Raw genomic sequence first — 27,872 nt, 5'->3', positions numbered from 1 at the left:
GGAAGCACTGGCATTGCTGCAGGTTTTGTTTTTTGTTTAAATTACAGTTTTGTTTCTTTAGAATGCCATTTAACATTTTGCCGTTTAATGCTGTTTTGTGCTAAAATGCTTTAAGCAAAAACTTTAATGATTGATCTAAATGTTGTTTTTATACATGTAAACCTACTGGAAAGTTGAACAACTGTTGATCTTTTTATTTAGTTTATCTTAAGCAATTTGTAGTTCATTTACATTAATTTTCTGTAATGAAAAAGACATTGAACAGTTGATGTAATGTAAGCTGTCTAAAATAAATTGCATGTTTGAAATGTATTCTTGTACATGCTTGCAGTGTAATGCATTTGTTTTTTGTTTCCAGTCGTTTACACTGACGAGAAAGAGGATTGTTCACTACACCAGCTTTGACCAGCGCAAAAGGGCTAACGCTGCTGTGCTCATCGGTGCTTATGCTGTGAGTATCCCACTTCTTTCTGTCCTTTTGTCTTCCTTTTTCACTGGCGTTAATTACTTTCGCCTGTCTCGAGGATTCATGCCCAGGATGGAATCTGTCATGACACTGCAAATTAGCTGCTCAGCTGTTTCCATCAAAACCAACAATCCTCCCACGTCGCAGCATCGACAGCAAATTCGTATGTAGTACGAAGTCTTCTCGGATGTTTGCCAGTGTCCTCATTCTGGCCTCCCCCTCAGAGAGAGCAACAGGCTGCTGACTGACTGGTACATCCCCCGTGTTGCGGCAGCACAATAACTACGTCCTTGACTGGATCGCATGCCAGTTTGTCCTTTTCCACTGCATTCATTCATCTATCCCACCACGTACACAGTGGCTCTTGTGAAACGCCATGTCTGCCTGAGCAATGCCAGCATTGGGCATCTACACACTTCCTGTTCCTGGCACTCTCATGGAAGGTCTTTGGTCCGGGCAGATTTATTGCTTTGTAAAAGGCACAGGTGCCATCTATAATGTGGGTCAGTGTACCATTCTGATAAACCCTCCATGTAAATGACTCTCCAGTTTCTGAGCCCTTTATAGGGGCACAGCACCAATTTTTTTCTGCAAATATTTTAATCCTCTTTTTAATAGCATGCACATTTACTTGAGTATTTTCAGTTTATTTGTGCTGATTTGTACTGACAAAGCAGCTACTGTCTCACACAATGAGATAAGCTCTGGGAGATAAGAACGCTTCATTCCTCATGAATATTGATGAGTCCTAAATGGCAACACGGAAAGGAAGTAGTATGAGATATGCTTCTCCAGTTTCCTTCAAAGAAGTCACTGTTAACTTGTTCCTTCTAGATCAGAAATTTGAAATATTGGGGAACTGAAAAGGGTGATAGTGTTATACACTATCAGCATCCTTTTTTCTGATCCTCTGCTATTCAAAAGGGGGGTTAGGGGGGGGGGGGGATCTGATGTTCTCTTGCTTTCCATTGGACGAGGGCCATGACGGGTTATAATCTGGCTTTTTGTATAATCTTACTTTGGACTGTTGTTATGCAATGGCTGCGTGCCACCATAAATCCTGTGTTGGATGTTTGTTGCTCCGACTCACCTCTCTACTTAAATCTTTTTGTTCCCTGTCTGCAGAGACTATATAGCTACATTCAAATAGCTGTTGAATGTGTCCCAAATGTGCCCCACTCCCCCTTTTTATTTTTAGTTTATTTTAAAAATGAACATAGACATTATAATGAACATCACAAAAAAAAGTGTCTTCTTTCCTTGCAAACCTGGTCTTTGCATTTCTAATTATCTTGCAAATGTCTCTCAAAGTTGGTGTACTACCTCAAAATCTGTCTACTAGGAATGGTCACATTTACCCTTTCAGTCTAAATTTAGTCTGAACCCTGATCCTGGACTTAAATGGAAACTCATTTTAGCTACCTTCATAAAACCCAACCTCTGGAGACAGCTGTCAAATCATGCGGATTCTCTCCTATAAACTCAATAATGTGCTCAAGATGGACTTGGACTCTCATCTCTCTTTATACTTCGCATAAAACCATGGTTCTGCTCCGTGTGGGCTTGCCTGTTACTCTTTGCGTGCATGGACGTGCTTTCAATGTAATTTGTCTTTCTGCTTGCAGTGAATCTTCTGTAAGTGGGTTGTTATTGATCCAGGCTTGTGTGGGATGTGCTTCTCTGGCAAGTGCAGATGTTTGCTGCTGATCTGCCCTACAGTAGACGACCCAGTTTTATCATGTGAAAGAGATTATTTGTACTGGTTGAACAGCTGGGGCCAAGATCTTCCATCGTTTCTCTGGGTCACATGGGACACTAGGGCGCAACACAAACAAACAAGTTCTGACCCTTCTCACGAGACTGAACTTAATCCTCGGAACTGTTCAGCTAATTGTTCGTTGGTGCATATTTCATGAGCTTGTGCACAAATTATAAAGCTCTGGCCTTCTGCCGAACAAAAAACAGCCTTCACAAACAGTCACTTGAACTCTCTCCTAGTTTGTTTGTTGTCAAGTACTAGAGGGCTTAAAAAATGAGTTCATCCAAAAATGAAAATTCTGTCATTCACATTGTTCCAGATCTGTGTGACTGACTGACTTTTGTGGAAAAGTGTGCAGGTCGCCCTTTTCCATGCGATTTTACAGTGAATGGGGACTAAGGCTTTAAAGCTTAATAAGATGCAAAAGTGCCAAAAAAAGGATCATAAAGTGGTGAATACATCTATATTCAATATCTTCTGAAGTTGTATAATCAATATACTGCATTTTTCAGAATAAAAGTTGAGTTTTTCATTTCCGACATGCCAGTTTTTCATTTCCCACACGCTGGTAGTTTTAGTTTAGATTTGTTTTTTTTAGTACATTCATTTAGGCTTGCTGTTTATAATACATTTGGTTTATAATTTATTTTTTATGCTTACGTTTGTCATTCTTGTTCTGTTCTGAATGTTGTTAAATTTAAAGCCTCTGAATGAGGGGAACTATAATATCCATGTTGTTTTATTTACAGAAATTTTTACATGACTGGCACTGATGCAACTTATCTGTCTTTTTTATCTGTCCAGTTTTGACTCTATGAAAAATGTTTTGGCTATTATTTTCCAGAAAATACGGTAGTTATTTACAGAAATGCCATGTCAGATTTTTGAATAAATCATTCTTCTCAGTCAAAGTCAGATTATAAAAAAAATTGTATGAAAAACTTCATACAAGTTAAAAATGATGTGAGTAAATCACATTATTTTTTATTTTTTTTGAGCTAGCCCTTTTTCTATATTTTATGCATGTTGGACATTTCTTTTTCGTGTTGGCACTGCTGTGCTGCTTTCTGACACCAAGCCACAGAAATGTTCAAGGAGTGAGCAGAGATCTTATTATAGAGCTCTTTCTCTCTGTGATGTCAAGAGGGATTGGCATGCATGAAGGGAATAGATGACCGCTAAAACTCGTCACTTCAGCAAGCCTGTGTGTGTGACTGCCTCACTGTGCCGTGACAAGTCGTCCCAACTTGAGAAGGGCCCCATTGTGCTGAGCCACAGCATCTCATCTGTGTGACACATTCTGCCTGAACATCACTTCCCTGAAAGTGCATTTGTGTATGGGATAAAGAGGAACGTGGACGGACATGGATAGGAAAATGACTGAGTAGGCCGTTGGGAAGTAGTGATGTCCAATTTACTAGTACTACAACTTAAACTTACTTCAGTTAGTTGCCAAGGCAACATTTCTTAATTTCATTTAATCTAAAATTGTTCATCTAACATTTATATTTTATTTTATTTCAGCTTTATTTCATTACAGAAAATAATTTTTTATTAGTTTTAGTTAACAACAACACTGATGTTAGTCTATAAAATAAATACTTACCATTACCATTCAGCTAATGGTGCACTAATGTCATTTCCTGTTCCTGTTTCCTGTCTCAGGTGATTTACCTAAAGAAAACACCAGAGGAAGCCTACAGAGCCCTGACTTCAGGCTCCAATGCCTCATATCTTCCCTTCAGGTAAGACGGCCCCATATCCACATCATCTGCAACATGGGAATTTACTTGGCTATGTGTTGTTCTCCTTTAAAAAAGCCAGTTGTTTCCAAAACTAAGTTTGTATATATTGCCTCATTTCTTGCCTCTCCCTCTCTTATCGCACATTGCATTCTAATCTGATTTTGTGCGAAATATAGTCTCTCTTGTGGCTCACAGGGTTTTTTAAATGCGATAAACTTCTTTGCCCAGATAAATAAACGGGGAAAGTGGAAAAGCAGCATGGCCCTTTTTTTTGGAAGCCATGAAGCCGGCATCTATATCGTGATGTTCATAATTGCAGCAGGGTTAGATTATCTTGCTCCTACTGGTTGACATCTCTGCCTTTTAATTTGGGATTATGGAGTCCGGCCGGGTCAGCGCACTCATGTAATCCCTTCTCTTGAGCTGAATTCTGGACTCGGTTCAAAAATGTCACAAAGGACAGGACATTAGAACCTATGAGCTGACCGCCATACATAAGGCAAAATGCCCTTGAGTAGAAGGAAAACTGTCTGTGGCAGGTTCTAGACTCAATGCAGTTGGTGTGTGGTGGAAATCTGCTCTGTCTGATTTGTGAATGGGTCAAAGGAAATATTCTGTTGTGAATGGGGCCTTCTTGTTGAGTAATAGTGCTGGCATTTTAAATCTTTTTTACTCTGTTATTGGAAGGTGTTACTGTTATGTAATTGTCTCCACACTCGGTGCGAGTCTATTTTTCCTGTCATACCATACGTAAGACGCAAGTTGTGGATTTGTGCCAGTGTGACTGGTGTTCTGTTATTCCACCATCCAGCCGCCCTGTGAGATGCCAGTCGTGGCTCCAATACGCCCCCCTGCTGTTTATCAAAATGACAAAGAATTCCCATGGTGATATTATTGCCATCTCTTAAAACACTGTCCTCCTTCTTTTAAAACCTCTCACAAAAATCACACACTCGTATACGCATTTTTCATTACCATATAGTTAGTATTCTGGGCTAGTCAATCCTGTTGGCTGTTTTTTTGCCACCAGATGAGATTTGACCCCTCAGCTCATCCTCCCTATTCACTGAACCAGAAACACAAGTCTTGAAGTTCACCCAGTCCAAGCACATAGTTGCAGATTCTGTTATGTGCGCATATATAATGAGGGATGTGAAGAAAGGCAGGGTGACCCGTGCCCTCATTGAACAGAGATGTTCATTGTTGAAGTGGACTCTCATTGGCTAATGATTCTGAGCCGTATACACTGAATAGTGAAGAGGCCTACATTTTCTGAATCTGCAATCTTCAGTGCAGTACCGCAATTCTTTTAGCCAAGGGTTTATGAATTTATGGATCAAGCCATATATCTGCACTTTCTGAGATGTGCTGTAAGCGCTTCCGGTATAGATTAGCTCTGGCCTTCAAACAGTTTGGAACTGTCAGTCACTGGATGCAAACAGGAAACAGCATATTTGTTTTTACTGTGAAGTTGCTAGTGCTTTTCCCAGAAGGCCAATCTTACTTTCATACATGACATCAAGGTAAAACCTTTTACTCATTGACCTTCATTTGTCTGTGAAACAAGACTAAAGAAGGAATTACATTACTCATTGGTGGGTTTATTGGTCAAAACTAGGGATGCACCGATACCATTTTTTAAGGACCAAGTACGAGTACCTATATATATATATATATATATATATATATATACTCGGTACTCGTACTTGGTCCTTAAAAAGTTTTATTATATACCGATGCCTAGACATTTATTCATTTCTTTTCTTTTTTGGTGATGTGGCAGTTTTCCACACAGTGAGACTAATGAATGTAGGACAGCTTCTTTATTATTACTCTAATGAAAAAAGTAGTAATTTTTATGTGCTTGTCACAAACTTAAAGCACAAATTTCACAATGTCCACTAACCTTGAAAGGGCATAATTACCAAAATCATAATAATAATAATAATAATAATAATAATAATAATAATAATAATAATAATAGTCTTTTTTTAACCTGCTTTTTAAAAAGTGTTAAACAAATATTACAGAACATATAACATATCACTGTGAACCAATGTAAACACAACCTAGGGTGACCAGATTTCTCATGGTAGAATAATACGACCATATGAGAAATTTTATTTCACAAGATTATATATATATATATATATATATATATATATATATATATATATATATATATATATATATATATATATAGAGAGAGAGAGAGAGAGAGCAATATCACACTCGTAGCCGTGCGATATGGCTGTATATCAGCACGCTGTGATTCGTCTGTAGGCACGAGGCCGCAGGCCGAGTGCCGTAGGTAATCACAGCGTGCTGATATACAGCCATATCGCACGGCTACGAGTGTGATATTGCGTTTATACAACAGTTCGACGGCACGAGTGTGTAAATAATAAGAACAACAACGGAGTGTCTTTAAAACCGTCTTTTGTGCAGCACTACTTCCTTCCGCCACGGATTCAAATCTCAATTTGACAGTTGGACCAAGCCTCCGTTACTAATTCTAAAACGTCACTTCAGAACTAGTAACGAAGGAACGTTGAGTCGCTTCATTGAAACACATTGAATTTTGTACAGTATTAGAGCGAGAGAGAGAGAGAGAGAGAGAGAGAGAGAGAGAGCTATTACCTGTGTCTGGTATATTGCATTACATTCATTCTTCAAGTCGATGTCCATAATATTATATCCTTTATACAAGTCCGTTTGAATGTCCGCTGAGGAAAGCGATCTTTGTATTTGTCCTTTTTTACATCCATTACACCACAGCGCTAAAACAACTTCCTTTTGCAAAAGTTCCTTTCAATTTAAAAGTCTCTTGTGCTTCACTGACTCATTCTCCTGTAAAGTGTTGCCACCATCTAATGGCGTATTAATGTAATGTTCACTCAATCCATATTACTTAATGGACATATTTATATAAAATCATATTTATTAACAATAATATTTAGAACAACAAATAAGCACAATTGTACAGTTCAGTCAAACATAAAGCACTAGTTATTAAAAAAAAAATAAAAATAGGTCACCATTTACGCTTGTATGTGGGTTTTTACAAATATTTAACGATGAAAAGGATTTTAAAGAGCTTGTGACAAAACCTCCTAACTCCATTGGATCCTCAAACTGTCAATCAAGCCTCATTAATCTGCCTCACCTCCTGAATAAAGTGCGCACGCAGTTTGGACATCTCCTCTGTGCAATGCAAAGGTAAATAAAGATCTGACGTTTGAAAAAAATTGTAAAGCGTTTTCTTTACTCAAAAAACCATATGTTTATAAAGTTTAATGTTTTACGTATTTGAAGAGCGGAGAAGAGTCTGATATGTCCCGTCTAGTTGTAGCCAATGTGCTATATAAGGATGTAACGTAACGTTTATTATTATCAAATTTAATATAGCACAATTCGACTTGCTCTGGAACAAATAATAGATTAATAAGACCAAAGATTGCCCGTTCTATGTACTCAAATTGAATTATGTCTCATGTTTAACCACTATTAGAGCCAGCGGCAAATCCCCGAGGCACTGGCCGAGATGAAGCTGTTCTCAGCGGTTACAGAAGCACTGAACGGCCGCTGACGCACTCGAGCTCGCATCTCCGAAAACGTCAAAACAAATTGTAAAATAGGCGCTGTTATTAAACATGAGTCACATATTTCAGGTCTAAACAACTACATTCTCGCCTAAAAAACTATTAAAACTACAGTTCGTGGTACAAGAAGTAGTATTTGTAAAAATTACGGTTGATTTGATCGGCCGCCATGACGGTCACTTCAAGCGGAGTGATACAAACGGTGAAAAGGCAGTAGGAGTGCTGTTATCACTGAAATATCGCATGGCTATCAGCCAATCAGATTCGAGAACCAGACAGAACTGTTGTATAAATATATATATATATAGATATAGAGATATAGATATAGATATAGAGATATAGATATAGATATAGATATATAGATAGATATATAGATATATATAGATATATAGATATATATAGATATATAGATATATATAGATATATAGATATATAGATGATAGATAGATGATAGATAGATGATAGGTAGGTAGGTAGGTAGGTAGATAAAGACCCAGATACATCAGTCCTTTTGGAATTCACATAAAATCACACTTGGAAAATATGGACATTAATCTGGATATCTAACATCGACGCATCTGTGTCCTATACCGCCCTGGAATATTAAAAAACCAATCATCATCATGAACCTGACTCGGTATAAAAAAAAAAGACAAATCATCCAAATGTTCATTGGGAGGAATTTTTGGATATAAGACGCAGCTTACCAACTCATGTACCTGTGTACACAGATGGATCAAAGTCAGACAGTCGGGTATCTGCCGCTGTAGTGATTGGGTCAAAACGCTATGGCAAGTGTATTTCTGGACAAAGTTCAATTTTCACAGCTGAAGCTTGTGCATTACTTCTAGCTCTTGAACAAATATTTTTACGAGTACAAGTACATGAGCTTGGTATCGGTGCATCCCTAGTCAACACATCAGTCTTTGTGAGCATTAGTTCAAGTGCTCTTTGACAGTTTACTTCTTGTAAGATTAACCGTTTTGAGTAAAAGTTGTTCTCATTTTTATTCTTTTTTTTTTTTTTATTCATTTCAGTTTTTCCCCATAAAAAATGGATATTTAATAAATATTATATATATCATTTATTTAGTGTTCAGTATTTATCTTGAAGTGTACAAAATCAGTTCATTTTCTTAAATAAAATGTTTGCTTATGAAATGATGCCTTTTTTATATAACCTTTTTGCCACTGAAAAGTCAAGGCACTTATTCATCACAATTATTTTAACACTGTCTACACTGGATGTGGCGCGACACGAAAATTCCCCGACAGTAAACTGATGCTTCACTATATATATGACGTACTCAATGTAGTGTTGTCAAAAGTTATGACTTCGATACCAAGTCAGCACTCAAAGCATCACAGTTTTAAAATTTAAAATTTTAAAATGGTATCGATGTTGGTACTTTTGACAAATCTAACTCAAAGCACTCGCAATACAAATGGATTTGCAACGGTCACTTTCTCGCATCCAAGTGTCTACACTTGTTCCCCACTATGTTTAATGTTCAGTGGTATCTAGGTCAACCGTTATGCCATATTTCAGTCAGTTTTGTCATGCTTATTGTGTACCTGACATTATAACATGGATGGTACACTTGTTTTATGGACCTGGTTAGGGCAGGATTTTGTTACATGGTAAAGTATAAAAGTAAAAGGTTAAATTACTAAGACTTACTTCCTGAAGGAAACATTGGTCTACTGATCCCTAAAACCATTCATTGAGTATGAAATCCGGTGGTACGTTTACTAGTCGTGCCTCTTATGGCACTTCTTTCACTCTGTTTGCCGTCCTGTCCATCTTGAAGGTTAATTGGGCCCTTGTTTCTCCACAAAGATGTGATTGTTAGCAGCAGTGTAGCTGCACAAGGGAAGAAAAGCACTTTGTCAGTGTGCCCCCCATTTGGCTGCTGTAGCCATGGCACTCGTGAAGACAAACAGTGCGACGTGGTTATGTAATGCTTAGCAATTGGTTAATTCAGAAAGTAAATAGTTGTGTTGTCTATGAGAGGGAAGGGGGTCCTGATGGGAAACAATGAATGGGCCATACCATTCAATAAAGGGAAGCTCTGTGTGAAACCCATGTTTGAGTACTAAAGGAAGAAACTACAAAAAGTTGTCGGATGAAAAGGAATTCTGAAAATAATTAACATTAGAGATGCACCGATTGCAATTTTCTTGGCCGATTCCGATTACCGATTTTTGCCGATTCCGATTTTCTTTCTATGAACTATAATTGACAACATATACAAACAAAAATCTACTTTTCTTCAATACAAAGTTTTATTTTCATTAAAAAAAACAAGTAAAAGTCAGTAATAAAATATAAACAGCTCAAATAAATGCAATAGAATAAAGAGAGCTATGAAACAAAGTTTTTTGGGTTAACTGGGTTTCTATTCAGGTAAGAAATACTACAGAAATTAAAGTAATCAAATGTAAAATGACACATTCAGTGTTATTTTACATTGGTTACATTAATTGCTGTAGTCTTTATTGTAAATATTAACAGATCAATTCTTACCATTAAAGTTATAAAACGTATTCAGTCAAGAGCTGAAACTGATTTTCTTTGTCTTTTGTTCTTTGATTAACATGACAGACAGCAGCAGGAATATTGGACTGCTGTCCCTTTAAGAGTTTATGAACGTCACACACAACATGTGTTCACTTTCTTAGCTATTTAACAATTCAAAACTGACTGTGTTTATCTCTGTACTCGCCAAGATTGCCTGTGCTGCTGGTTTTGACATACTTTTGTATGTATTTGACAGTTTAAGCGCATTATGCTACTCGTATTGGTACTTATGACTCTGTTTGACTTCTGTCTCTGAGACTGAGCGTGGCTTGTTCGCTTCACTAATATAGATCAGTGGTGCGCGCGCTTTTGGTGTGAGCTCAACCCGCGGGAATGACTAAAATTATGCACAGTAAGCACTATTTAACCGGAGCGAATGAGGCGAGTGAGAGAGAGGAGGCGCCCGCGTGGGTGTGTGTCGCTTCACCGTGACAGAGAAGAGAGTGAGAACGCGCATTTGACGTTATTGCCTGTGCCGCTGGTAACAAAAAAGATCGGCTCGGAATCGGTAAGAAGTGAGACTGATCGGCCGATCCGGGCCGATCATGAGGAAAATCGGCTGATTCCGATCCCTGGCCGATCAATCGGTGCATCTCTAATTAACATGTTGCACCTACTGCTATGAATATCTATTCAGTCACATTTTACTTGTTCCAGGAATAGGGCTTGAACAAATTTTGGTTGTCTACTATTTTTAGCTGCGAACCTGACCTTTGGCTGATCTATTCGGGATCATTGTGGCTAGAAAGTATGATTTTGATCCATCTTGCATAATGATTGCTGTCCGGCCAAAATATCTGCACATTGATCTTGGTTGCAGAGCAGTTTCCCACACTAAAGTCCTGCTTGGAAACAAACTTGCATAACCGACAAGTGTCCACCCACTAATGGAATGCACAACATGACCTGAAGTTGTTGTCTTCTAGCAGTATATTTTTAGGATGAAATAACCTGAAAGTTCAGATGGTTTGGTGGCAATGTAATCTCTATTCAAGTCAACTGGTGTGGGTTTGTTACGTAAGTTTGGAGACTTCACTCTAGTGACACGGATGAAGAGCTTCAGTCTTGGATGGGTAATTTAGATCTTGGCATTGCTCATCCATTATGTAAGAATAGTAAAGAAATCTTTGCCTGTCTGCCCAAATATTTGGTAATCCCAAAAGGAAAGCAGTGGCAGTCTTGCAGAGGAAGTTAGCAAGTTCTTCTCAGAATCAGAATCAGAATCAGAAAGAGCTTTATTGCCAGGTATGTTGTTTACACATACTAGGAATTTGTTTTAGTGACAGAAGCTCCACAGTGCAACAGAGTAACAGCGACAAGACAAGACACATAATAAAAAGAATAAAATAATAATATACAAATTTACAAGATAGACAAAGTGCAAAAAAAGCAAAAGACAATATATATTATAGACAATTGTATGTACAATTATGTGTGCAAATTGAGATATAAATAAGTGTTTTAAGTAAATAATATGTAATAGTGTTGTGTGTTCCGTGTTTGTCAAGTGTTCATGAGATGGATTGCTTGAGGGAAGAAACTGTTCCTGTGTCTGGTCGTTCTGGTGCTCAGGGCTCTGTAGCGTCGACCGGATGGCAACAGTTCAAAGAGGGAGTGTGCTGGATGTGAGGGGTCCAGAGTGATCTTCTTTGCCCTTTTTCTCACTCTGGATAAGTACAGTTCTTGGAGAGTGGGGAGGGTTGTGCCAATGATTCGCTCAGCAGACCGGACTACCCTCTGTAGTCTTCTGAGGTCAGATTTGGTAGCTGAGCTGAACCAGACGGTAATTGAAGTGCAGAGGATGGATTCAATGATGGCAGAGTAGAACTGTTTCAGCAGCTCCTGTGGTAGGTTGAACTTCCTCAGCTGGCGAAGGAAGTACAACCTCTGCTGGGCCTTTTTCACAATGGACTCGATGTGGTTGTCCCACTTCAGGTCCTGGGAGATGGTGGTGCCCAGGAACCTGAATGACTCCACTGCAGTCACAGTGCTGTTCATGATAGTGAGTGGGGGGAGAGCAGGTGGGTTTTTCCTGAAGTCCACGATCATCTCCACTGTCTTGAGCGTGTTGAGCTCCAGGTTGTTAAGACTGTACCAGACAGCCAGCTGTTCAACCTCCAGTCTGTAAGCAGACTCGTCACCGTCCTGGATGAGGCCGATCAGTGTGGTGTCATCCGCAAACTTCTCAGACCTGTACAGCAAGATCTAGAAGTTTCATTGTCGAATTGAACTGATCTTGCTCACTGTGTATAGAGCCAACTAATCTAGATAAAGCATGCTAGAATAATACAGCCTTTTGGGTCTCATTGAGGAACTCCACCTAGTCCTCTACAAGCAAGGGTGGGTTTCCGAGATCGAGTTTCCTGTTTTTTTTTTGTTTTTTTTTAAGTTTCACTACTGCATATGTATGCCAAATTTAAATGGATGCACTCATGTATTCCTTCCTCATTCGATCACCATCATCAATACCTTGCATAAAACCCTGTCCTGTCTGTTTTTCCACCAGTGCTAGGATTGACTGACGAAATCCAATCAGAGTTCATTGCCCTGTCATTTCTTCTTTCAACTTTTGTTCTGCTAAGCTCTGTCTGTCTTGCCAAGTTGCGGTGCACGCTGAAAGCTTTTAGACTTATTAAATCATATTTAAATTATGAAGTTACCCAGCCTACTAAGTCTCTGAGGAACTTTGACCCGATATGATTACAGAAGCCATTGCCGTGGCTGTAAATCTGTGTTTGCTATAACAAATCATGTCCACGGTGATGATTACATAACATCACTAATGCGCTACTTCAGGTTTTGGCATCTGTAAGCTTGTTTTGCTTTGCTCCTCTACAGTGCTTGCCCAGGACACACCCTGTGCTTAACAGCTCTGCTTATCCCAGCCTTTTGAACCCAGCCTAAGACTGTAAAGAAGCAAATTCCATATGTGAATGCTGTGACCAGCCCTTTCTGATATCTTCTTTGTCGAAGATGTATTCCTGTGAGATATAATTGTCTGACTTGCCCCTTATAGAAACGGCTCTTGAGCCTGTATAATAGCTTGAGTTAAACTGACTTTAAGTTCTGGGCTGGTAACCGAAAGTGCCAGATCCCACAAGGTGCAAAACCAATTTGCCCTTGTGCTAGGCACTTGACCTTTTGACTACTCTGTGGGCGGACTGTCATTGTAATGTATTGTAAGTCACTTCCAATGTATTGAAAGCATCTACTAAATGACCAATTACTAAATTAAAAGTGGACAAAGATGAGTTGTTTTTTTGAATGAGGTTTGTCTGATTTCTGGCCTCTAGTAACGGAGGTGAGACATTACATAATGTTCAGGATGTTAGTCTATAATTGGTGCCGGTGAGCTGCTGTGTTTCTATAGCCAAATCGATTGGCTCAACATTTTTTCTGTACTGTGAAAAGGAAGATGAATGAGCCTCTGGCTGGTGGGAAAGTCTCCAGCTGTTTCTTCGACCATATCTTGGATCCTGCTGTCAGTATATGGTACAGATAATTGTGTGAACAAAAATTTTTTTCTTCAAAGCTCTGTTGGAAACTTGCCTCAGTTTTCTTCTTGTCTTCATTTTTTTAAAATCCAAAATGAATGAAGTTTTAGTCTAGCTGCATCTCCGTGACTATCATATCTCCCGCCGGCGGCTGAACCACAGACAGTATAGTGTTATTGTATGTTTCATGTTATCCTTTATTCATTAATTTTTTATTTCAAGTTTCTTTATCCTCTAAAGGATTTATTCTGGTTTATCCTCTAAAGGTTTATTCCGTGCCAATTCACTGATAGTATGAGGATGTATATGATGTCATTAGTATGTACTTGAGTGAACTTGAATGTACATACATGGCATTAATGAAATTGGAGTATTTACATTACCAGCACATAATTCAAAACTGTTTTGAAAAGTGTGAGACTGTATGTTTTTGTGTTAATGTACATAATTTGTATTCATCAATGTTGAAATTGATTCACGTAAAAACAGCGGTGAGGAAGCATCACGTGTGGAAGTTTATTTAATATCCTTTGAAGGTGCCCTAGATTAAAAAATTGAATTTACCTCGGCATAGTTGAATAACAAGAGTTCAGTACATGGAAATGACATACAGTGAGTCTCAAACTCCAGTCTGGGTGTACGCCCCCATCATTTGCATATGCCAGCCCATGTTCAAAGCATTACACAAGGGCAGGCAGTATTAAAGTCTGGAGCAGCACAGCTGGATCATCAGACTAGGTAAGCAAGCAAGAACAATAGCGAAAAATGGCAGAAGGAGCAATAATAACTGACATGATCCATGATATCATGATATTTTTAGTGGTGTTTGTAAATTGTCTTTCTAAATGTTTCGTTAGCATGTTGCTAATGTACTGTTAAATGTGGTTAAAGTTACCATCGTTTCTTACTGTATTCACGGAGATCAGAGACGTCGTTATTTTCATTAAACACTTGCAGTCTGTATAATTCGTAAACACAACTTCATTCTTTATAAATCTCTCCAACAGTGTAGCATTAGCCATTAGCCACGGAGCACTATCAAACTCATTCAGAATCAAATGTAAATATCCAAATAAATACTATACTTACGCGATTAGACATGTTGCATGACGAACACTTTGTAAAGATCCATTTTGAGGGTTACATTAGCTGTGTGAACTTTTTTTTATGTTGTTTAAGGCAAGCGCGAGCTCTTGGGGCCTGGAGCACAAGAATTAAAGGGGCCGCACACCCTGAATCGGCGCATTTATAATGATGCCCCAAAATAAGCAGTTAAAAAAATTAATAAAAAAAAAACCTATGGGGTATTTTGAGCTGAAACTTCAGACACATTCAGGGGACACCTTAGACTTATATTACATCTTTTGAAAACATGTTCTTCGGCACCTTTAAAGGAGCATTACAATGTTGAACTCCATCATATCGCCGGGATGGTAATCCTCCGGTCTAAAGTGAACGTGTTTTTCGAAGCAGGTGCAGAAGTCCCATCTCTTCACCTGCACAAAACGCACCCAGGCATGGAAGATGGCACCGCCCTTTTTCTTGTTACCTGTGGACTCAAAGTCCTGACAGGCTGGAGTTCATGCAGCCTCCACAAACACTGTAATTTACCATGACGATGATAAATTTAAATACCTACTTCCAACCTACTCTGCACTGAGCCAATGCAGAAGCCGGCAAACGACTCCCTCTCGTGACGCAGTAAAAAAAAAAAAACTAATAAAAATACTATTACCATTGGCATACTTAAGTCTGTTTTTCATGATTTTTAGTTAGTTTGAAGTAGTGGACCAATACACAAGACCTTCATGCCCTCTTCTGGGAGTTATGGGTATGCATGTGGGAGTACGTGTTGTCCGTGTGGGTGAATGGAGCTTGATACTTTCCATTGAGGCACACTGGGAGACTAATGAAAAGATCCCAGCAGAACACTGACCCACTTTTTATGCAACCCAGCCTGCATCATAACACATTAAGCACATGCATAATGCAAAACTCAATTTAAGCAGGCACAAAGAGCCTGTTCCTTGACATGCGCTGGGCAAGGGCTGGTGTTTTGGCCCCTTTTAGTTTCTGAAGCTTTGGGTATTTTATTACAACCCTCTCTTTCCTTGACCCAATGACATTATTTTAGGTACACAAACAAACCTAAATTGATCTTCCTCTTATATGTGATCAAAACAAGCTAGTCCATGACATTGATTTCACCCTGGAGATGTAACCCATCGTGTTTTTGGATGTCCACATGTACACTCTCCATTGCAAGGTTTTCTTTCTTTGAGAACACAGATGACAAAAGCCAACAGAGTCTCGCCTGTCGCTTTACCTTCACTCCCACATCCAAACACAAAGGCCTTGACCCAGTTACTTGTATTCATAGGCAGGGAATGGTTTACTCTGGATGAAAGCAGGCCACCTGAGAGCTGCAGTTTAAAATCAGTATCTGTGTTCCTGTTTCTTTGCACATAACATGACTTTATATTCCTGTTTATATTTTTGTGGGTGTTTCTTTTTGTTGTATCTTGCATGAATACACCCACACAATTTTAACATGCTGCCTTTTTTTTTTTTTTTTCCTCTTTTAGGGATGCTTCTTTTGGGAATTGCACATACAATCTGACGGTTCTTGACTGCTTGCAAGGCATTAGGAAGGTGAGATGAACACTAGTACTACACAAATGTTTTAACCTCATCACTGAATATTTACCATACTATATAATATTAAATAATAAATTATTTCATAAAATATAAAATATGATTAAATAATATATTAATAATATCATATTGTGGAAATTATTATTATTTTTTTTTAAAAATTATAAATTATTTTTTAAGTAGCTAATACAAATTTATCAGTCTGTATAATGGTATTGCAGCTTACATTAGCAGGAGGTATTTGGTTTTAAGTGTTTAAGCACTCGAGCATACACACAATCCTGGATTATACCCATAGATACTAATCAAATGCTTAATCCTCCTTGGACATCCAGCGTAAGACTGGAAACCTGTACATTAGGCAAAGAACATTTGTGTCTGCGTGTTGGAAAAAGTGCTTCAGGGAGGTTATGATGTTGCTGATGGCTTATATAACACAACAGGTGTCTTCACTTTGAGCCACGGGGCAATAAATCTCTCCTCAGCCCCTTATTGTACAGTGTCTTTCTCTGACTGTTTGTGGGTGTGGGAGTGTGGTAGCTAAAGACATGCATGATTTTGCTTTTTTGCCAATATTTTTGGGGGGGGGGTTATCCCCTCAAAACCATCCACGTTTGTTTTGAATTTTTTCTTTTTCTTTTTAAGAAATCAATACTTTTATTGCACAAAGATGCATTAAATTTATCAAAAGTGACCATAAAGGCTTTTGAAATCACTCTTTCTACAAAAATATTAAGCAGCACAAGTGTTTTCAATGTTTATAACAAAATGAAATGTTTCTTGAGCAACAAATCACCATAGAATGATTTCTGAAGGATCTCGCGACACTGAAGACCAGAGTAATGGCTGCTAAAATCAGCTTTGATCACAGGAATAAATTATTGGAAAATTGCAGAATTGTCTGGAACGGTCTGAATTCTCAGTTTTTCTTAAAATGGTGAACTGAGGCATTTAAAACATCTCATAACCCTTATAATATTATTCATGATTTCACTTTGGAAAGGATGCCATTCTAGGCTCTGTCAGAGCAAACAGCATTGTCTAATAAAATGTTTGTATTACCATTCTTGTCAAAGTTGCCAAACTGGCTTCCAGCTAAATAGCGCTCACGTGAATTTGTCAGTCGCGTCTGTTTTGTGAGTATCTCGGCAACAGCCCAACACGTCTGCAGGTATCGATGTGTCTCCAGCTAGACACGCCAGAAAGACTTGTTAGGCACAGACAGCGTGGATTCTTGAGTGCATTCATACATGCTTCACGCTGCTTAAACTCTCTGGAATGTCTTGTTTAGTCTACGTCAGAAAAAACAGCAGCATCCTCCAAACTCATACCCCTCCCTCCATTGTGATTATTTAAATCGCACGCTCAAGAAGAATTGATTTTCATATAGTTCATTTAGATTTTATAAAATTTTATAAAAGAATATAAATATAAATGACAATTTAAAATATAGAAACGGCACATGCAGACATTTGGGCCCTCATGGCATTTGCTGTTAAGATTGTAGTTGTTGCTTGTAGTTGAGACAGACGTATGTGACAGTTTTATCATTGCCTCTCCTCCGGCTCTAATTAACAGCTCCTTAATTGCATGAGTCACAGCATCTGTGAGTGTGAGAAACACTGAAGCCTGATAATGATCAAATCACCACTGCTGCCTCTCTCCAAGCTGCAAAAGAGGAGTTAATGCCCTATTTGTCAACATGAGAGCGGTTAATTTGTTTTTGTTAGTTATTTGGGTTTATCTAATGGTTAATCAGGGCTGGTAACCAAAATATTATAGGTTCAGACTACACAGAGAGCAATTTTCAATTATACCAAATTAACCATGTTTCTCTATTTCTTGTAATTGCGACTTTATATCTCACAATGTGATTTCATAACTCAAAATTTCTGGCTTTGTCTCTTGCAAATTTGTTTCTCATGATTGCTACTTAATATTTAAAAATTGCGATATTGCGATTATTGTGAGAGATGTAGCAATTGTGAGAAATAAAGTCACAATTACAAGAAATAATTGACTTTTTTTCTATTTCTTGCAAATGCAACTACATCTCACAATTTCTGACTCTTGTAAATTTTTGGATTTAAAGTCACAATTGCAATTATCACTTTATTCACATCGTAAAGTCGTAATTATAGGAGAAAAGTGTCAAATTGTCCGAATAAATATAGCAATTGTGAAATGTCACATTGTGAGAAAGTCAGAATTGCGAAAAAATAATTGTAACTTTTCGTAATTGTGACTTTCATAACATCGCAATTTTTGGATGTAGTTAAAGGTGCAATAGGACATTTTCAGAGAGGCTAGCAATGGCGAGCTAGCTTTCAAATCCTAACATCCCACCCTCCCTTCAGAGCGTCTCCAAAGCCAAGCCTCCTTTAAAACACATGAAGACACACACACACACAGCTGAGACGGTGTTAAACTACCTCATGTCTTAAAGCACATAACATTACAATAATAATGAACAAAAGCAACTTGGAGAGCTTGTACGTGACTGCTGCAGATTCATTTCGGTGTTGATACTGTTGACATAATTCTGAGTCTGACCGAACAGCTCCGTTTAGAACGTCACGGGTTGCCATCTCTTAATTACGGTACTTATGGTGTGAACGCGGCATAAGCTTGTTGTATTGATTCGGTAGGAACTGTAAAAGGTGACTGCTGTTTGTTTGCGGTGCTCCGTGACTGACGTCTGTCTGTACTCTGTATAGCATGAAACGCGCTGATGATGTATGATGTCTCTTGCGAACAGGGTGCGTGAGGGTATGAAAAAACGTACGTTGGCAGGCAGTATTATTTAATTCGGTCTGAATATAATGATTGGATGAACATTTTACGGTCCTATGCCTTCCACAGAAGATAAATATTTATAAAAATACATTTAGGCCATTTAACACAGTGATTGCTATTAGGGTATGAGACTTTCAAACAGTATTTTTATGTAGAGAATCACCTATTGCAGCTTTAAGTTGTGAGATGAAGTTACAACTATGAGGAAAACATTGCAAATTGTCAAACATGGTGAGGAAAAAGTAAGAATTGCAAGGAACATTTAACTTTTTTCATAACTGTGTAACAGTATTGTGATTTTTGGATTAAGTCACATTGTGAGATATGAAGTTGCGATTGAGGAAAAGTTGCAAATTGTCAATGAATGTAGCAATTGTGAGATTCTTCTCACATTGTGAGGAAAAAATTGCGACTTTCTCATAATGTGACTTTCTTGTGTCAAAATCTATCCCCCGGATCTATTCACAGACAAGGCTTCAGCTAGTCCCAATCTAAAATGCATGTTTGAGCTATTTTAACAGAAAGCAACTTGCACTGATCTTAAAATATGACGGTGCCATTGTTTTATCTCAAGATTCACACCAGTAATGTTTTTTACTAAGGCACATTTAAAAAAGCCATTTAATTGCCCTAATTGAACTAAGGCCTAATCCTGGCTTAATCTAAGCCCTGTTTGTGAAACTGGGCCTATATGATTACTCTGTCTAAAACATTGTCATTCGGCCACTGTCACCAAAACATGTTAACCAACAGCCATATAGCTATTTGGACACTGTTTTTAGACTACTGTTTGTAAGCTAACCAGGTTTTATTCTCAAGTTTTTAACCAAAGCAATTTCTAGGACGCTACTACAGTGACAGTCCTCCCTGGAGCGTCCCAGGGTTAAGTGTCTCGATCAAGGACGCTAGTATGAAGTTCGTAGATAACCAGCCCACTACGCTCCACCATTACCATTGCATGGGTAAAATGAGGAGACTGGAGATTTGGGCCGTGGCATTAATTAAGGCAGTAATTAAGAGCAGCTCATCCACACCACCCATTGACACTGCAGAAGAGGATTTCTGCTGTAAGCTCTTCGTCCAGTCAGCAGCAGAGGGGAGGAGGACGGCTGGGCTCATTCGATTAAACCTGACCAGGAACAGTTACATAACCTCAGCCTTAGAGCGAGACGGCTCTCTGTATCAGATGCGCACACATCTGTCAGCGCACCCAGATGGAGCAAACAGACATGGCCACCAGTTGTACGTCGGCACGTGTAGACTTCACTAGACTCATTTGTATTAGAGCAGGGTGTCCAAACTCGGTCCTGGAGGGCCACTGTCCTGCAGAGTTTAGCTCCTCCTTCCACTCCTGCCTGGAAGTTTCTAGTATGCCTAGTAAGACCTTGATTAGCTGATTCAAGCGTGTTTATTTGGGGTGGAGCTAAACTTTGCTGGCCCCCCAGAAGCAGGATTGTTTACCCCCTGTGTTAGAGAGACGCAAAGTTTCATACCTGAACGCTCTTAGCTGATTGGTCCGTTAGAGTGATGTAACTTTGCCAGCTTGTGATAATCACTCACCCGCTGTGCCCTCTATCAGTGTTGATTAGGTTTTGACTGACAGGTTCAACCCTGCAGCTCGGGACAGCATGTTTCACGGTTGGATGGTTTCAGTGACAGTCTTTCAGTGGTCTGTTTTCATCCAGCTTCTGAAAGGTGCACTAAATATTACATTTATCCACAAAGACTGCCCATGCCACTTTTTTTTTTTTTTTTTTAATGGTGACTGTCATCTTGGGGTCATGTGACCATCCAAATCCTACTCTTCAAATGTGGTAACCCATGGTCATTCTGTTTTATTATAGTACAGAAGAATGCTGTTTGTCATTTTAGCAATGTGTTTTTATAAATGTTGGAAATATTTATATTTAGAAATATATTCCAGGGCAATTCCATGCAAAGGTCATCCTTACCATGAAGGAAAAAAAAATTGACCAAAAGAACAAAACCCTTTTTAGGTCTGTAATATACTGTATTAATGTGCTCTAACAGAAATTTTAAGAAAATTGCTTTGTTTAACGACAACATATGAGGCAAGCAACAATTCTTAAATTACATTTTTAACCAACCATATTTCATGCTTTCAAAAAAGGGATCAAAGACCCCCCTTTTTAAACTTTATTTTAACAGTAAGCATTGTGCAGAGAGATGGAGACATGCCTGAGAAATAAATATGCTCATTTTGTCATAACAGCACTGCCTGTTGAATTTATAAGGGCTAGAATTAAGAGGTCCCGACGCTTCAGTGCTCTGTCACGTCCGTAACGTTTTAAAGATTACATTAGTCATATAACAATTATGAATACAAATAACTTGAAACTTTATATACAAAGCTAAATTATGTTTATGCTTATTAGGATCAACAAATCATCTCACTACTTTGCTCTGAACAACCATAATAAGCGTTACGGATGCGAATATTAAATCATATGCATATGACTTTGCTTCTTTATATTGCTGTGATCTGTTTTAGGCTTACTGTATATATCCGAACATATCCAATAATCGCAATACTCTTTGTGCTTCGTTAGTTTTAATATGAAAAAAGGTCTCAACTTTCAAATTCAAAATTCGATTTTATAACAAAATTCAAACAATAGATGTCGCTGTTTAATGCGGCGCGACAGATTACTGCAGCGCCTGGAAGCGGCGGATCAAGCGCACATGAACCGATCTTCTCTTCCTTTTTGCCAGTTATAGAACGAAATATGAACATCAGAAGGTGGGCCTATGATACAGTACAACTTACAGAAGAGCATTGTGTCTCATAGGACACTTCCCTCGGGATGTCGCATTTTTACCTGTTGGTTAAAACATGAATGGCATATTGATCATAATCCCGCGATCAAGCTGACAAAATAATATAATATTGCAATAATTTTGACTTGAAATAAAATGTGATCATTTTGACTCAAGACTTTGCTTAATGCGCAAACTAGCCGAAAACCATGTCATCTTTTAGACAAAACATAAAACTGACATTATTGTGAATGACAATAGTGTCAGTTGGTTCATCTGACTGAGGGGAAAACCTGCGATTTTAAATTGCTTTATGATTAAAAACAAATGTCACGTCCATAACGCTGGAATTGCCCCTATATTTTTATATATATATATATATATATATATATATATATATATATATATATATATATATATATATATATATATATATATATATATATATATATATATATATATATACATTTCATGAGATGGAAACTCATTTGCCGAAATATGTAGCGAACATTAAACCCATGTGACTAATTGTCTGTTTCCGCTGATGGTGTATTTCCCATATGTATGGGGCTCAACCACTGATCTATATAAATGACATTATCAGTCATTATATAAATCAGCGGGCTTGATGTCGTCATTGCTGCTAGTTCCTTCATCAAAAATTCTGCGTTTCTTCTTCTGTGCATGGCATTCAATTTGGTGACTGTAAGCTGCATTGCTAGTAAATTTATAACTGCCTAATTGCAGTCCTGTCTCCAATTTCTATGCTTGGCTTGTTTTATTCAGAGGTTTTATTTACTGTTAGTTACTAGGTTACCAATACCGTCATTTGCTCGAACAACTTGATGGAAACACATTTGGATGGAAACCCAGCTTATGAGTATTATGAGATTTATATTGTCCGTTCTATGTTTTATCTGAGCACAGATGAGCCAAATGACACATAATAGTATAAGACACATTATATTTCATTTTTTACTGTTACTGCACTTTGCATGGCAGAAAAAGGTATCGGGAATTTAAAACCTTTGCTTTCGCCTGATGCTGCATTCACTGCAAATATATAGCAGTATAAAATCAAACACTGCCGTATTAGTTATTAATAAAGTGAATAAAAGTCAGAGAAAGAAAAAAAAGTCTTTGTGCACCTTTAACCAGTTTTCTGGGAGCCAACCGTGAGAAATGCGGTGGACTTCAACAGCAGCAGAAACCTGACACTCCATTAGACGCGGTCCACATCGCTCTCTGCCACGGCTTATCGACTCATGTGCCTTTTTCCTTAATGTCTTCCCCCACAGCTCTTCATTGAGTACCAGACAGGCTGCTTCAGCCCCATTACACTGACTAATTGGTTAAACATAGTCAGACGGAATGGATGTGTGTGTGTGTGTGTGTGTGTGTGTGTGTGTGTGTGTGTGTGTTGTGTGTGTGTGTAGGGTGGGGATTTTTTTTTTTTTTTTTTACTTTCAGGGGAAATACACCTCACAAATGCACATTTTTGCAGTTTGATTTGATTAACATATGACTAATGTTTATTATTAACTTTGTTTTTCAGGCCCTTCAGCACGGATTCTTGAACTTCGAGACGTTCGACGTGAACGAGTACGAGCATTACGAGGTAATGATGCCCCTCTTCACCCCCTCGTTATGAAATGCGTCATGCTCGTGCTCATTAGGCGAACCAGCAGGCGATGTTTTTACCCAGAATTACATTCATTGCTCCTCAAGCTGGTTACATAATCATGTTTATTCCATTGGGGCCCAAAAGACATTTTAACATAATGACAGTCTCATCTCGATCAATTTAATTTAAATTGCACACAACATTATACGTCGCCTACCTGTGTTTATAATCCGCTACAAGGTTGTTGTACATCTCGGCTGTTATTTAGACAATCACTGGAACAATTCATGTCAAATGAGCATTCGATTGATTTGTCCTTTAGTATTATGTAAATTTTCCAGCTTGTGTTAATCCATCACCTGCTGTGCCCTCTGATTTGAAGGGGTTACGACAGTCTTGTGCAACCCTGCTGTTCAGGACAGCACAACTCACCAATTACAAAATGTTCTTGATCAGCTGTTATACAAACTTCTTGTTCCTTTTATCTTTATTAATTTTCCATTTCTTTTGAACATATTTTCTCTCTCTGATTCACTTTTTGTCCTTCCAGCGTGTCGAAAATGGAGATCTGAACTGGATCGTCCCAGGCAAATTTCTTGCTTTCAGCGGTCCCCATCCAAAAAGTAAAATAGAGAATGGTAAGGCTGCTTGCCATGTTATAGCCATATATTATATTAATTTAAGCACTTTCTCTGATATGATGTTTGATGTAATTTACTTATTTGACAGTAGAGGGCGCCCTTGTTTTACAAGTCATCACAGTGTCACACGCATAGAGATTGCAACTTATTAAATATCATGATTGTTTTTAAGAGCAAATGGTTCAATTTAAGATTTAATAGGTATTAAATATTTAAACAAATACCTAAGTAATAAACTTTGGCATTCAATTTATGCTTTTTATATATATATATATATATATATATATATATATATATATATATATATATATATATATATATATATATATATATATATATATATATATATATATATATATATATATATATATATATATATATATATATATACACATGTATATGTATTTTTACTATATATATATATATATATATGTGTATGTGTGTGTGTGTGTGTGTGTATATATAGTGTGTGTGTAATTAGTGCTGTCAATCGATTAAAAAAAATAACTTTTAGTCACACTTTTTTTTCAGTAATTAATCGCAATTAAAAACATTGGATTTTTTAAATATTTTTATATTGTAATATTCACAGCTCATCTCCAAATGAATGTTTAAAAAACTTAGATGGTATATTTTAAATATTTGTTCAATGGCATCTTGTTATGAATGAAAGCCAGTATCACTGATACAAATACTGGTACTGATGTCTTTATTAAATTGATTTTTTTTTTTTAAACATTAATTATAGACATTCAGCATTACAGTATAACTAAAAGCAATCAATTTCAACATTTATTAGGCTATAAAATGACTATTAATTTAAGTGAACTTAAAACAATCTTCACATAAACCCATTATAATAAATGTCATATCTACCTGTGGCAATCCTACCTGAAATATACAGAAATTGAATAAAGTTACCAAACACTTAACAGTCTTCACTGCATAAATTATAAATGAAATATAGATTAATCCTTATTAAAGCTACAATTTTCTCTGTTACCTTTGTTTTTTAATTAACATTAATGACAGACATCACAGCAACTGGTTTATTAGGCTGCTGTGATTTTAAGACCTGCCGCTGCCGAGCATGACGTGGATCTCATTTTCTCACAACTCTCACAAGTTAATTTAAGACATTATTTAACTCATTTAAGACTGCTCTTATGAGGATACTCAACATAACGGGCATTTTGGCCTAATTCTGTGTGTTATTGTCGTGTGTGTATCACATAGATGACCTTCACCCACAGCACGTTCTTGTTTGTCTTGTGAAGCTTCAGTGGTTTAAAAGCATTTATATATGTGTGTGTGTGTGTGTGTGTGTGTATTGGTTAACATTAAAAATGGAGACAGCATAGCAGCAGGTTATGGCACAACCAACTATGTTTACTAGGATACTCATTTTGACATAATTTTGTGTAAATTTGTCCGTTCAAGCAAGGGAAGGCCTGAAAGAGAGCTCAACTTAGTATTTGCATGCTGTCTGAGATGCGGCTTTCAGGGCGCTCAATCTGGATGTTTGAAATTCCCACATAGCACGGCCTTTCACATGTTCTAGTGCTTGAATATTTACATTAGAAAGGCTTACATTTTCATGATGATGCAGCGCAGACCCGTCAACTGTACAGAGCGTCGTTCACGTTTGTTCACGTTCATGTTCTCACAGCATTGCATTGTTAGAATTCATAAAATAACGTTACCCGCCATCCAGCAACTGACACGGTTTCATATACTCCCCAACACCGATTTTTACTCTCATTTGGCGCTTGGCTGGCTAGCGCTACTTTTAGGCCCCGTATGAGCTGGGACAATAAATCGATGCATCGTGATTAGTGGATCTATTCTGAGATTTTCTGAATGCTTTGTGATTCTCTCTCGAATTGATTCTGATCTTAGTTTTTAACAGCAGATGGTCCTCTAGGCTCGTTTTTATATGCATGCTCAAATGCTCACGAAGAACGCCGAAGAGCATTTGGCTTAGTCTGAGAATGTACTTGCACCTCAGAATGCTTTTATTACAAGGGATTAATGTAAACAGCCCACTGCAAATGCCATATATATATATATATATATATATATATATATATATATATATATATATATATATATATATATATATATATATATATATATATATATATATGCATGTATGTATGTGTGATATTTATGAATAAATATGTATATGTATGAAGCATAAGTATGTGTGCTTGGAGTGTTCATTATAGAAATAAAAAAGAACAATATATAATAAAATAATATTTGTGTATATATATATATATATATATATATATATATATATATATATATATATATATATATATATATATATATATATATATATATATATATGAGTATGTTAAATGTATGTGTTTTTTTAAAATATGTAATATTAATTATAAATATTTCTTAGTTATGTAATTTTATATAACATATAATACTAAAAAATATGAATAGATGGACTTCCTCTTCTCTTTTGTGGTAGGTTACCCTCTACATGCCCCTGAGGCTTATTTCCCATATTTCCGCAAGCACAACGTCACCACTATAGTGCGCCTCAACAAGAAGATCTACGATGCCAAGCGCTTCACGGATGCCGGTTTCGACCATTACGACCTGTTCTTTGTGGACGGAAGCACACCCGGAGACGTCATCACCCGCCGCTTCCTGCACATCTGTGAGAGCACGGATGGAGCGGTGGCCGTGCACTGCAAGGGTGAGACGCCACTTAAATCAAAGACATGGAAATATGGCCACACAGCATCACCTCATTGACCTACTTATTTTGCGCAAAAACAAGATAATTGTTGTCAATGTGCTAATGATCTTTTGATGTTGCATGAAACATTAAAATGCTGTTATTGATCCGACTCAGGTTTTCTGTAGTTTGATCTCACAGGAACTAAAAGAGAAATTAAATGTTAACAAACATTAGCCTAGTAATCAATATTATGGTAAAGTGGCCTTAGAAGTGCATCATTGAGACCATAAAACACCTGTGACCTTTTTCCAACCAATCACAGCGGGTTTAGGCCGGACAGGGACTCTGATTGGCTGCTACCTAATGAAGCACTACCGCTTCACAGCTGCTGAAGCCATCGCTTGGATCCGCGTCTGCAGACCCGGCTCTATTATTGGACCCCAGCAGCATTACCTAGAAGAGTGAGTCCTGAAACTACCCACAATGCACCACTTTTGGCCTAACACCTTCCTGATGCTTTTTTCTCCTTTTTATTGTGCATTACGTTTATATAATGTTGATGAGTGCTCTAACTTTGGCTCAGTCGTGTATTTTCAAGAGCGTTTTTCGAGAGCGCACTCCTTTGCTAAGCAGATAAGGAAGGTCAGCAGATGTTTTAGATCTGGCTGAATCATCCAATTCTGTCTTGGGAAAAGGAGTGCTTGTGGAGTTTGATTCAGCATTCAATAAGGCCTTTCGTGCATTGTATAACCAGACCACGGCTCAGTTGTCATGTCTGAGTTAAAACAGAGCAGTGGTCATGTGAAGGTCAGTTAAATGTAATCTCTCAAGTGTTTTGTTGGGCTTAGACAATGCCGTGGACAGCAGTGCGTGAGAATGCCTACCGCAGGGTAGATGAACGTTATCTTCAGGCATATTTTCCTCCTTAGGACACTGTGAGACATTTGAGATTTTTCCCTACTTTGTGCTGGACACAAAGTATCCGTTATCGGGATTGGAATTGAGAAAACGGTTCAATCTGAGACCAGATT

General features: G+C 37.8%; 1 protein-coding gene across 7 annotated transcripts in view; it reads left to right on the top strand.

Moving 5' to 3' along the window:
• cdc14ab (cell division cycle 14Ab) overlaps positions 1-27,872 on the top strand; it is a 58,199-nt gene that overhangs the window by 11,529 nt on the left and 18,798 nt on the right. For all 7 annotated transcript variants that reach the window (XM_048164329.1, XM_048164313.1, XM_048164337.1 and 4 more), the window contains 7 exons: positions 359-451; positions 3,891-3,970; positions 16,232-16,298; positions 23,431-23,493; positions 24,050-24,137; positions 26,626-26,856; positions 27,164-27,302. In XM_048164329.1, the coding sequence (XP_048020286.1) occupies positions 359-451; positions 3,891-3,970; positions 16,232-16,298; positions 23,431-23,493; positions 24,050-24,137; positions 26,626-26,856; positions 27,164-27,302 (761 nt within the window). The remainder of the gene's footprint in view (positions 1-358; positions 452-3,890; positions 3,971-16,231; positions 16,299-23,430; positions 23,494-24,049; positions 24,138-26,625; positions 26,857-27,163; positions 27,303-27,872) is intronic.

Source organism: Megalobrama amblycephala, linkage group LG2 (genome assembly GCF_018812025.1).
Source record: "Megalobrama amblycephala isolate DHTTF-2021 linkage group LG2, ASM1881202v1, whole genome shotgun sequence".
In the NCBI taxonomy this organism is placed as follows: domain Eukaryota; kingdom Metazoa; phylum Chordata; class Actinopteri; order Cypriniformes; family Xenocyprididae; genus Megalobrama; species Megalobrama amblycephala.
This window is presented reverse-complemented; position numbering and strand designations above follow the sequence as displayed.